The 13,035-nt window shown below is 34.7% G+C and overlaps 1 protein-coding gene across 2 annotated transcripts in view; it reads right to left on the minus strand.

Annotated features, from left to right (window-relative positions):
- Abi (tyrosine kinase Abl) overlaps nt 1-13,035 on the minus strand; it is a 147,276-nt gene that overhangs the window by 79,668 nt on the left and 54,573 nt on the right. For both annotated transcript variants that reach the window (XM_090404950.1, XM_090404949.1), the window contains exon 4: nt 11,415-12,045. In XM_090404950.1, the coding sequence (XP_090261076.1) occupies nt 11,415-12,045 (631 nt within the window). The remainder of the gene's footprint in view (nt 1-11,414; nt 12,046-13,035) is intronic.

Consider the following 13,035-nt stretch of genomic DNA (forward strand, 5'->3'; position numbering starts at 1 on the left):
AAAGTACCAAGACTTTATCTGTTTCCATCATTATTGCTGCTGAGGTTTAGCAAACCATGCTGTGGATACCCACCACAGAATAGGCAGGAAAAAAAGCCACCGTGCTCCACTGAAGCAAATTTAAATATGAGATGCTTATTCTTTTCTGCAACAAATGTAGTTGCATTGAACTGCCTCTCATCTAGAAACTCATATGCAGACAATCACTCGCTGATGTTGTACCTACATGGACATATTGATACTAGTATATTATTCCCCAGATGATGTCGATTTAACTTTGGCAAAATACTGGACATAAGTCTAACTAATAACTACATAGGTTTAGTTATTATATCATCTACATTGTTAATTTTCTTAATCAACATTATAAGTAATAATCAATGTATAAGCCTGAATAGAGAATAATTTTGAAAAATTATTAAATGAGATACTCAGTGGTGGAACAGCAGCAGGAATTATCCAGGAGGAATGCAATCAGCATATTTAAATAATTAGAGGGAAATAGGCAAAAACCAGAAATGTGGGAAAGCAGCAGGCATAGATGCTATCTGACTTGAAATGCTCACACGTGGAGTTAGGAAAATGTTATTATGATGGCTACACTGCAGAATTTAGAAAATTTGGTTAAAAAGACAAATCACAGTATTGAAATAGAGCTCTCATTATATCAATTTATTAAAAAAATTTTTTTTCTTGTTGCATATAATTGCAGTTAATTCAAAACAGTCTTATCTACCAGTCTGTGATACTGAACAAGGACTCCAGAGGTACTTTTTTATGTGGATCCCACCCACAATAGGTTACATATGTATTATACATTACTAAAGTGAATGGACTATGGATTAGGTAATCCCAAAACCTTGTTCTTAGAAACAAAACATAGTACTTTCTCAAGCTTCTGGTTTTCAATAGTTCTTCGTCTCAATTCCTCACATTTGCCTCAGCTCATTTATCCATCATATTTAAAGCTTCAATAACCCTACTCATCTCCTAGAAAACAAGGCTAATGTTTCCTAAATTAGAAGGAACATTAACATACAAGCAGGCATGATCAACATTAATTCAGTGTCTCATTCTGATATGCCAAACCAATTATCCATCTCTTTCATTCCGTCTACCTTTTGTGCTTTGGAACAGTCTTCCTCACACAAATTCCTTGTTCAAACAAAAAAAAATAATAAATAAATAATCAATAACCCTCCAACAGAAACTGTCAGATCAGAGAGAATCAAAGCTCTCCATTTCTTTCTAACTTCTCATATTCTTTCTTCATGAATAATGAAGAAAGAATGTTCCAGCTCAAGTTTCTTTTTTCTAAATCTTCTCTTAACTCATCTTTTCAATTTTTCATAATCTTCTTGGTCTTTTCCCCTGTCTGCCTGAGTAACTCAGCTGGTAAATGCCATTATTTGTTTACTTCAAGGTTGTGGGTTCAAATCCTACATAAGACATGGGTATTTGTAAAGGCCTGTAGTAGATAAGTTTGTATAGCTCCTGATTGCCAACTTTCATACCAAACTTATTAGAGCAGTTTGTTATTAAAGAATTCTAAAGACATATTGGGTTTATCTAGGAGTATGATATCATCTATGTCAAGTAAAGAGCTTAAATGAATATCTCCAATTTTGATATCAGGTTTAATGTGATCAATATAAGATGAACAACATTAGAGAAAGCGTGTAACCTTCTTATGTCTGATTTTAAATAAGGCATAAGATGGATACACACACTATCTCAGCTTGTAGCTTCTCCAATTCTAATCACTACTTTAAAACATAAGTATATAAGCTATTATATTGCTCTGTATAATATTGCATTTGCACATTATAATCATAGGATTTTGAATGACTAGCTTTTGCACCTTATCACATGCCTTTTCCAGATCTAAAAAACTTTTAAGATTTTTGTCATATATGATCATCAAATTTCTGAAATGTATATACTCAGGCCTTTTCAGAGGTAAAGGGTTTTTTCACCCAGAAACTCAGGTTTTTCATTCCTCAGAACAGGCAAACCGGCTCCGCACACACACGCATCTACAAACATAGGACACTCCTGGAATAAGGCTTGACTGACCTATTCCGTGGGATTTTCAGTTTTGAATGCCTGCACGGTGAAGTGTGGGTCTATGCGTGAGCATAAATCAGGATGATATATTCAGGCAGTGTACAGGATATTATGATAATACTACATGAAAAGGTTACTTCATTACTAACTTCTTATTGATAATTTTTCTCCTTTGTAAGTAGAAATATTATCAGATCTTATATTTCTGCCTTTTAAGGCACTTCTTACTTACTATATCAATATGACTAAATCTTGGTCTTCCTATGAATTTTTTTTTTTTTACTACCATCCTGGCAAAGACACTTGTTTTGCTAATCGTTCCTCTACCATTCTGTTTAAGTAACAATATTAACTCTGGTAAAACATTTGTGAATGCTAACAACGTTAAGTTCTTTCCTTATACATCCTTGTTTTTATTATGAGATAGCCATTGATACAATCTATTTTCTTCTTTAACCTTTCTAAAACTCCCATATCTGTGGTGGTCTCCAGTCTTTGATCTAGTGTTTTATTTCTAAACTAGCTCTAAAATCCATAATTCAAAATGGTTTGAACTGTCTTGTATGCAGCTAGATTTGACTAATTTCACCCTTACTCCACATAAATTTATTCAGTTCACTCCCTTATCATACTAGCTGCACTAATTGTTGTTTATTTCTATATTTAATTTGCCATCTTCACTAAAAATTATGCCTAAATAGCTAAAATGTTTTAATTGTTCTACAGTTGACATTTTCAATGTTCCTGCCTGTTTTCCTATCTTTGACTTTTTGTTGCAAATTTTCATACCAAATTTATCACAGCAGTTATTCAGTTTAGTTAGGGAATCCCTTTCCTCTTTCTCTCTCTCTCTCCTAGGTAATAAGATCAGATTTATTTAGGAGAATAACACCATCTGTATAAAATAAAGAGCTGAGATTAACTTTCCTTTGTAATATGATCCATATAGATGATGAATAACAATGGAGATAATGTGCACTCCTGTCTCCAGATTTAACATCTAACCATCTTTATCTCCAAAAAATTCTAACTACTACTACTACTACTTACACCTCAAATATAGACTATGAATTGCTCAATACAAGTGGTCTGAAAAGTTCTCGGCCTAACAATAAAAAAACGAATTTATAATTTCGAAATTATTTTTATTTTTCAACATAATCTCCCTTAAGACTAATACATTTATTGCAGCAATGCTCCAGCACCATTATCCCATCCCTGTAGTGGTTCTCAGTAATATCTGCAAAATACCAATCTACAGCTGTAGATTGCGGCTGAAGATCGAAGAAAAATGCTGACCAGTGAGAAAGTGTTTTAGTTTTAGGAAGAGATAGAAGTCAGAGGGAGCCAAATCTGGAGAATAGGGTGGATGTTCCAACAATTCATAGTGCAGATCCCTTAATTTTCCCACTGCCAAAACACCTTTGTGGGCGTGTACATTGTCCTGATGAAAGATGATTTTTTTTTCTTCTGCAAACCAGGTCTTTTCGCATGAATTTTTTCATCTAGTCTGGTTAAAAGATTGGAATAATATTCCTCAGTTATTGTTTTACCCTTTTCAAGATAATTAATAAATAAAATGCCTTTAGCATCCCAAAACACTGATGCCATGACCTTTCCTACTGATGGAACCGACTTTATCTTCTTTGGCACTGAACAACCAACTTCTGTCCACTATTTTGCTGACTGCTGTTTGGATTCTGGCATGTAATGGTGAATCCAAGTTTCATCCATGTTAAAATGCTCCAAGCACTGTTCAGAGATTTTCATGCTAGTGAAATTTTTTGATCTGCTATGAGCAAGCGCAGCACCCATCTTACGCAAAGCTTTTTCATTTGCAATTCTTCATGCAAAATATATCCTACACGTTCTTTTAAAATGCCTATAGTCTAGGAAATTTCACGAACTTTGACTCGCCAGTCATCCAATATCATATCGTGCATGTGATCGATGATTTCTGGTGTTGTTACACTTTTTGGACGTCCTTCACATGGATCACCTTCGAGGCTGGTGAGGCCACGTTTAAACTCAGCAACCCATTTCTTAATTGTCGAAAACGAAGGAGAAGAGTGCTGATAAACTTTTATGAACTTCGAATGAATTTCTTTTGGTGCTAAACCTTCTTTTACAAAGAATTTTATAACCGCATGATACTCAATTTTATTAATTTCAAGGGATACAGACACTTTTGCTTCAGACAGCTGTATAAAATAAACTACTTGATAGAATGACTTGCAATTTCACACGGATGCTTATGACAAATGTACCAACTTAGAAAAAAAACACCTTGCCGATAGTGTTGCCATCTATGGTTGAGGCTGAGAACTTTTCAGACCACCCTTGTATAATGTTTCATTTACTCCATATAATTGTAACATTTTGAACAGATTTTCTCTTGGCATTAAATTATCATCTTTATCAAATTAAAATTATTTGTCTTAAAGGGAAAATATGATTCTGCCACCCTCTTTTTGGCCTGAAGCACACATGTTCTTCTCCAAACTTCCTTTTTACAACGTTTCTCAACCTTTTTTAAAGTATACTTTCATAAATCTTACTAAGAAGACTCAGCAGTCTTCATGGTAAGAGTCCTCTGCAATTCTCACATTTTTTTTATTTCCTTTTTTTACAGATGCATACTATGAAAGCTCTATTCCAATCATCTGGAATTTGGCCCTCTAATCACGCCTTCTGAATTATGCAGCATGGCCACTGTAAAACTTTTATACCTCCATATTTGAACATTTCCAGTCAAATATCATCTACCACAGTTACCTTTCCATATTTCAGATTTTTGATGGGTTTTTCTACCTCAAGTATTGATAAGCACTACTGTATTCCTCTTGAATGTTTTCTTCCACTGTACTGTCACTGCTTGTTTCATTTAGCAGTCTTTCAAAAATAATCACTCCAGACATACAGAATATCTTTATCTTCAATTTTCATATAGCCTTTATCATCTAATTCAATTTACAGTACTCTTTCCTTCATTTCTAAGCTTTTTCAATAGCCTTGAGAACATTTTGTCACCTTCCTGATAGTTATTGTCTCCATTCTTACTGAAGTCTTCCCATGACTTTTGTTTAGCTTCTTTTACACACAGTTTAGCTTTCTTACATATTTCTTTGTATTCTTTTAGGCCATCTGCCAATTTACTTACCAGAAACTTTTGATATGCTTTCTTCTTTTCCTTCACTGCCTTTTTAATTTCCTGAGTCCATCACGAAGTTCTGACTTTTCTACCCTTGTATGCATACAACCTCACAATATGCCTCTCTAGCTGAATCAACATTTATTTCAGGGTCTGCAAATGAATCTCAGGTTTGAATCTTGTTTTCAAACTCTCATTTTTTATTGGTTGATATTTGTATATTTCAACCTACAGTCTATATAATTTTTTTTAATGATCCCACTGAGGAAGCACCAGAAGACCTATAATACAACAGTGCCATGTGTAAGCTAAAGATTATGGAGAAAGAAGTAATCTATTAATGTTTTTTAAGGACTTGGGAATTGTACACATCAGGAAAAACAGTACTGGGGAGACTGTCCCAAAGAACAGAGGCCAAAGCAATGAAGGAAGATAAGTTTGTATGGTATGTTTGAAGATGGACAGTGTATGGGTGTTGACCAGTGGCTGCTGGAGTGCTAACATATTTAGAAGAAAGTAAGAGTGACAGTGACAGTGACCAATTCAGCATGCCAATACCCATGAAAGAACCTATAAATCCAAAAATAAAAAGATACAATTAAATTTAGATTGGTGAGAATTTTTTTTCCCTTTCCTCTCTCTCTCCTAGGTAATAAGACTGTTGGATGAGCAACTTAGATCTTAACAGGTGCCAGAAGGAAAATTATATAATTATAGTACATTCCTTTTATAATTTTTTAAAGATTTTATGCAACTTATTAACAAGTTGCATAAAATGAATAACAATACAATACAATAATAATAATAAAAAAATTAAAATAGGTTATTATTACATTACATCAGTCAACAATTCTAGTAGCAAGGCTTATACGTTGGTTAGACATAACTGGTAATTAGTTTACGGAATTAACAACGCATATAAAGTATATTAATTAAAGTTAACTTTAATGAATAACTTCTATATTTCGGCAAAGTCACATTGCCATCTTCAGGAACATAAAGATATGGTATGTGCACGCAGGCACTAACACAAAGTAAATGAGGAAGAAAGCAAGAAACTAATATTGTTCCTAAAGTCCTAATGGTGCCCTCTTGCGGGCTAATTTGGTAGTCTTGGCAGTTGGGCTGAAGTTCTCATAATGTAAGTCTCCCAAATTTGGGGTAGTTTCATGCACCCAAATTTGTTGAGGTTAGGAACGTTTTTTAGAGCTGCTGAAGATTCTTTGAATAATCTTTCGTATTTAAACTTGCTGCGATGAATTATTTTTGTTTTCTTCTAACGAATTTTATGGTGGGTATCTAAGGCATGGTCTGCCAGCCCAGAGCGGCTGTACTGGTGAAACTGGATGTAGTCTTTGTGTTCTGAAATCCTGATATTTGTTGTTCTGCCTGTTTGGCCAAAGTAGGACAATTTGCAGCTGCAAGGGACCTGGTATACACCAGGTAGGTCTAGGGGAAGTGGTTGGTCTTTGGTAGAGCAGATAAGGGATGCCAACTTTTTATATGGTTTGTAAAGGAAGTAAGGTCATATTTTTTGAGGATATTGGTCATTTTCTCAGAGGTGCCCTGGATGTAGGGGATGGTAATAGACTTGGTGTAATCTTTATTGTGGAGGGGGGTTGTGGTTTACTGGTTTTAGTATTTTTTGAATTTTTTTGGGGTTATAGCCATTGGCTAAGAAAGTGTTGAGGATGTGGTTTAGTTCAGTAGTCAGGGCCTTGTCATCTGAGCACATTAATTTTGCCCTGTTATATAGTGTTTTTATAACCCCATATTGTTGTGAGGGGGGGGGGGGGAATTGCTGGTGAATGTATCTGCCAGTATGGGTGGATTTTCTGTAAACAGAGAAAACCAAAGATCCATCAAGCTGGCGGGTGATTAAAGTGTCTAGGAAGGGGAGGGTGTTGTTTTCCTCTTTTTCTAAGGTGAACTGGACTCTGGGGTGTTGGTTGTTTAAGTGTGTTAGGAAGGAGTGGAGTGTGTCTGAGCCATGTGGCCAAATAGCAAACACATCATCCACATAACGAAGCCAAATAGTGGGTTTTTGTGGGGCGGAGTTTAAGGCTTTCTCTTCAAATGTCTCCATAAAGAAATTGGCCAAGGGTGGGGAAAGTGGTGAACCCATGGCTGTCCCCTCTATCTGTTTGTAGAACTTTCCTTGCCAAACGAAATAGCCTGAGTTCATTGTGAACTGAAATACGGCTGAGATATCAGGAGGAAACTTGGCTTGGATGAGCTCAAGGGTTTCTTTGAGTGGGACATTAGTGAATAGGGAGGAGACGTCAAAACTGACCATTATGTCAGTGTGCTGGAGTGTGAGGTTTTCTATACTGGCTTTAAAGTGGGCTGAGGTTTTTATGTGTGATGGTGTGTTGCCAGTGTAGTGTGTGAGCATTTTGGCTAAATGTTTGGATAATTTATATGTGGGGGAATCAATGTCATCCACTATGGGACGCAATGCACATTTTGTTTATGTATTTTTGGGAGTCCATATAATCAGGGGGGTCTAGAGTTATAAGGTTTAAGTTTGTTGGTGACTTCCACAGGCCAAGAAGGGACTTTCTTAAGGAGTCTGTGGAGAGTTCTAATCTGAGAGCTGGTCGGATTATATTCAATGGGGAGGTAAGTAGTACGGTCTAGTACTAAAGCATTTAACTTACCTTTGTAGTCTTTTTGATTGAGCACCACAGTGGCGCTTCCCTTATCAGCTTTGGTGATTACTATTTTTTTGTTGCTTTTCAATTCTTGTAGGGCTGCATATTCGTTTTTGGATAAGTTGGTTTTTGGAGGTTTGGCTTTAATGAGAACACCGACTACATCCAGTCTTACGTTGTTGGCAATATGGTTAGGCAGGTTGCAAATCCCACGCTCTATTTGGATCATGATTTCTTCAGCAGGTATCCTTTTAGGAGCTAGAGCGAAATCGTGACCACGTGAAAGTGCGGTGAGTGCTTCAGGCTTTAAAACTGCTGACGAGAGGTTGATTACAGTGTTGAGTGGTGGCTGTGGTAAGGAAGTAGAATTCTTTGTCAAGAGGGCACCATTAGGACTTTAGGAACAATATTAGTTTCTTGCTTTCTTCCTCATTTGCTTTGTGTTAGTGCTTGCGTGCACATACCATATCTTTATGTTCCTGAAGATGGCAATGTGACTTTGCCGAAATATAGAAGTTATTCATTAAAGTTAACTTTAATTAATATACTTTATATGCGTTGTTAATTCCGTAAACTAATTACCAATCAGTCAACAAGGGTTTTGTACAAGGATCACAACAGATAAAGTCTTGTATTTTAGGATACGTGGAATTTAAAAATTTACTATTTTTTTCCCCAGCATTCAGGGTTCATTGTTACAAGTACAGTCGTATACTGACCATATAACACATTAAGTTCCAGACCAGTGTCATATAGGAAATTTCATTGTATAGCAAATCACTGCTTTCCTCCCACCTACACACACACACACACACACACACACACACACACACACACACACACACACACACACACACACACACACACACACACAGGTGTGTATAATGATTTAACAATATTTTGAAGCAGTTATATGTGTTTATGACGTAAATAAATAATTTATTTACAGAAATTACACAAATGAAAATTTTGCTTTTTTGTTTGTTGTTTGGTTATTCAGCAAATAAGAAAATTGTGTTTTTAATAACCATAATAAGATTAGTGCGAGGTAAGTTTAGCCTGCAGTATATTGCCGTGTTATGTACATCATCATTACTAAATTTAACAATTAATTTTATAATTTTATCGAATGTAAGATTTACAAATCATCTTTTCATGGCAAGCAACAATACTCTTACTCTGATTTTTTTTGTCATTAATAACAATAAGATAGTTGCAATCATTTTATAATCAATAGCAAAACAAATCAATGTAGCAGGCAATGACACTGTAAACAAACTGAGTCTGTTCAAGAAAACTGTAATTTATTTGATTCACAGCAACATCATGTTGCTAAAACCATCATGTGGGTGAATGTAGCATCGTATAAATGGGCACTGTTCATAACTGAAAATCACTGTATGAATAGATTGTCATGAAGTGAAACACTGTAAGGTGGAGCCTTACAACATACCAAAATATAAGCATATCTAAATACTAATCAAGAAACTTAGAGAGGTGGGGGGGGGATGAAAAAAATAAATTAAAACAAGTTTCAATCAGAAAAAAATTTGTAATTTGTAAAACGGATATGAACAGACAAAATCCGAGTACTTGCATATTTTGTTATATTTAAAATAATTAAGAAAACAGAAAATACACAAATTTAAAAGTGGTGGAAGTACTTCATTTCCTTCTGTTAACAATTTTGTTTTTCTTTGATAAAACTAACCAACAAAGTAATTTCATCATATAGCATTCCATTTTCTTTAGTGTCACTGCTCCATATCATGATGTCTTGTAGGAAACTGTTCAGCCTGCTCACTGATCAGAACACCAAGATTTTTAGCAATATCCTGGTTTCCATCTTCTGGTATTCCTATAGGTTATCAAGTAGTAACTAAGTATAATTTTTATTGTCCCATACCCTTCAAAACAATATTTCTGATGATGTTCAAGTTTATATTTCTATTTTTGTGAGACTTAATTTTATGACACTTCCCTAATTTGAGTTCCAACAGAAATCTCACAAATTCAGTAGTGGAATGCAAGTCTACTTCTATCCAAAAAAGTTTTTCATGAGACCTAGTTGATAAAGCAATGGCATCAGAAATATTTTCTTGGGGTCAATGAGGGACAATGTTTTGTCAGTGTCCTGATGTACCACAAGCAAAAAAAAAAACCGCAGTGTTTCATAAATCCTCCTTGCATATTCAGCAGTAATGCAATTGTTTTTAAACTGCCCTAAATATTCAAATGATAGTTTTACTACCTTATGTCTCGCAAGTAGAATACATTTTTAAAAATGTTGCCATTTTTACTGTATGTATGACAGGTATGGAAAGCTTCCCCCAACAAAACTGCTTTTGACCTTGTTTTGTAAGAGTCCCAAAGAAGTGTCAATCTTCCAACTCATTAACTTCAATTTTCTCTAGAAAGGCAATCTACATCATGAAACTAAAATTCTGAGGTTATTATATGCTGAAAAACATTTCAATTCTGGTAAGAAAAGAAATTAATTTGTTTTATAAGTGGTCACATTCTTGTAAACTTCAAATTAATTGAAACTAAAGATAAAGGAGAATACATTCATTATTTGAATTAAAGATCATGTATATATCAAATTAAGATGAAAAACACATGAAACTATATTTGACCGGTGTGTGGTAGAGAGAGAGAGAGAGAGAGAGAATTAGGAATTAGGCTGAAGAAAAAGCAAATGTATTATATCTATGAATTGCATGTATGCCTCTAGCTTGTTGGCATGTTCTGCAGAATGAAAAGAGAAAGCTTGGATAAGATTTGCTAACTCATCTTCAGCTGAAAGGCTTAAAAGATGTTTCAAGTTTTCTCCCATCCTAAACAGAATTTGAACTCTGGTCTTTCCAACTAAAGGATAAATATTGCAATATCCTTTGTTCACTCTGAATTATAACACAGATTTATAATATCAATATTTCCAAACTTTCAGTACCTGTGCACCCCTTTTAAAATTGTATGACAGCAGTATACTCCCTCTCCAGCAAACAGAATTTGAGAGACATCATATTTATTTCAAACATTGAATAATTATGTAAGTATTTATTTTCTAACATTTGCATTATAAACATATGCCACAAACCAAGTGTGACCCAAACTGAGATTAGTCGATACATGCCATTTTAAACACATTTTGTCTAAAGCTTCCTTCAGATTTTTTTAGTGATAGATAAATTAATTATAGATCTGCACTCATCTGCAACAATACAATGACAAAATTATAAAAAAAAAATAAAAATAATCAAAGTAAAAAAAAAAAGTGCCTCATATCTTCTAAAGACCTTTTGCATATTCCTGGGGTAGGTGCACCACACTGTACTATACTGACTACTGAATGATTTTGCAGATCAAAAGTTACTGCTTTAAACCAACTAACATTTTCTGAGAATGTATAGTACAATATACTTTCTAAGAATAGCATAGAATAGTATAGTACAGTATAGTATGGCACAAATATAATGCTACAAATGTGTATTAAAAACATGTATTAATCCTAATTAATGAAAAAAAGTTACTAAACTTACCAGGCAAACTGTCATTTGCAGGTGCAGAAGACATTTCCATTGGAGGTGGTGGTGGAATAGGGGAAGGTGGACCAATATTACCAGGATGTGCGCCATGTGTAATTGGATGAACCATTCCCACTTGAGGCTGAAGAGTAGGCAGAACCTGTGGAGCATGTGGAAGAGTAGTTACTATAGGTAAAGTAGAATATCCACTACCCCGACGGCCTTCGTGGGAACGTGGATGACCAAGAGGATAATTAGGAGCATAATTACTAGGTACTTGTGGTGGAGCAATTGGTGGTGCTGGAGTTCTATATTCCTTTGTTCCTCTGGATAAGCTTCCACCAGCCCGAACTGGTTGTGGAGGTGTTGGAGGCTTCATTGTTGGAGCAGGTCCAGCACTACTGCCATTTATGTGGCTCTGAGGACCAGGCGCAAGAGTGCGTTTAGACCTAGGAGTATTGCTTGTTGTTTTTACTCCATGTCCAATATCATCCAACACTGTATAGTCAATAGGTTTTCGAATGTATTTAATGGGTCTTTCAGGGTTGGCTGGCGCTAAGATTTTATGTTGGCGAGATGTATTTTTATTTGTTGTGAGAATACCAATTTCACGTCTAGCTACCTTCTCTTTATGGATCATAACTGTCTACAAAGAAAAAAAATCATTTTTTATATTAAAAAGTATTTTGTATAAGAGTTCATGAAATCAGATATCTGATGTATTTACACTTACATCCTTAACATAAATTATACACAAACTGTAATTTGGAGATTGGGAAAGAATTTGTGTCAACTTAATAACCGTAGCCTACTAATAACTGTAACACTGAATACCTAATCTAATGAAATTATTCAATAATTAATCAACATCAGCAAATAAATCAAATGCTGTTAGAAAACAAGAAAAATAAAACTGATTTTTCAGGTATGATTTCTGTGATTTAGGTAGGTCAAAATATTTTTTGTCAACTTGTGAATAATTATAATATTGCCTTCCTCACTTTCTGATAGAGTGAAACATATTAGATGTTCAGCACTTACTTTACCATAGCAAACAAATATTTCATACTAAAATTAGAACATCATCACAGTGTGAAACAAACAAGCAAAGCAACGAGCAGCAGAATCTAAGGCAAACACAATCAGTTAAAATATATCATATCAAAGTGGAGGTATTTGCTTTCACTTTGATACAGCTGAGTCAAGAAATGACAGCTTAAATGGAACTTATGACTGTCAATTACTGTGTCATAGGTTCCATTAAAGTTAAATTATTTCTTGACCCAACTGTAATTTTAGAGCGCTGATAAGTCAGACTAATTTGGAGGAAAATTGTTGATAGGTGATTAATAATAATATAAAGTTAATAATGTAGTGATGTCATAATAGCCTAAACACCCTTTGAGGGTACATATCAGGAAATTGATGCTGATGAACTGTAATTCCCCCCCCCCCCATAGTTTTTCACTTGTTTTCAGCTAAGAAACAAATGCAATAATAAACTAAAGCATTCGTTTTTAAAAATCATGGAAACAACTAGTGTTATAATAAAATTTTAGCTTAATATCAATCAAAATAATCACCCAAATGTTCCAACCTTTCTATAAAGGAGGTGAACATCTAGAGAAGGAGTGTC

Source organism: Typopeltis vanoorti, chromosome 15 (genome assembly GCF_054136105.1).
Source record: "Typopeltis vanoorti isolate ZY-2024b chromosome 15, IOZ_Tvanoo_1.0, whole genome shotgun sequence".
Lineage (NCBI taxonomy): Eukaryota > Metazoa > Arthropoda > Arachnida > Uropygi > Thelyphonidae > Typopeltis > Typopeltis vanoorti.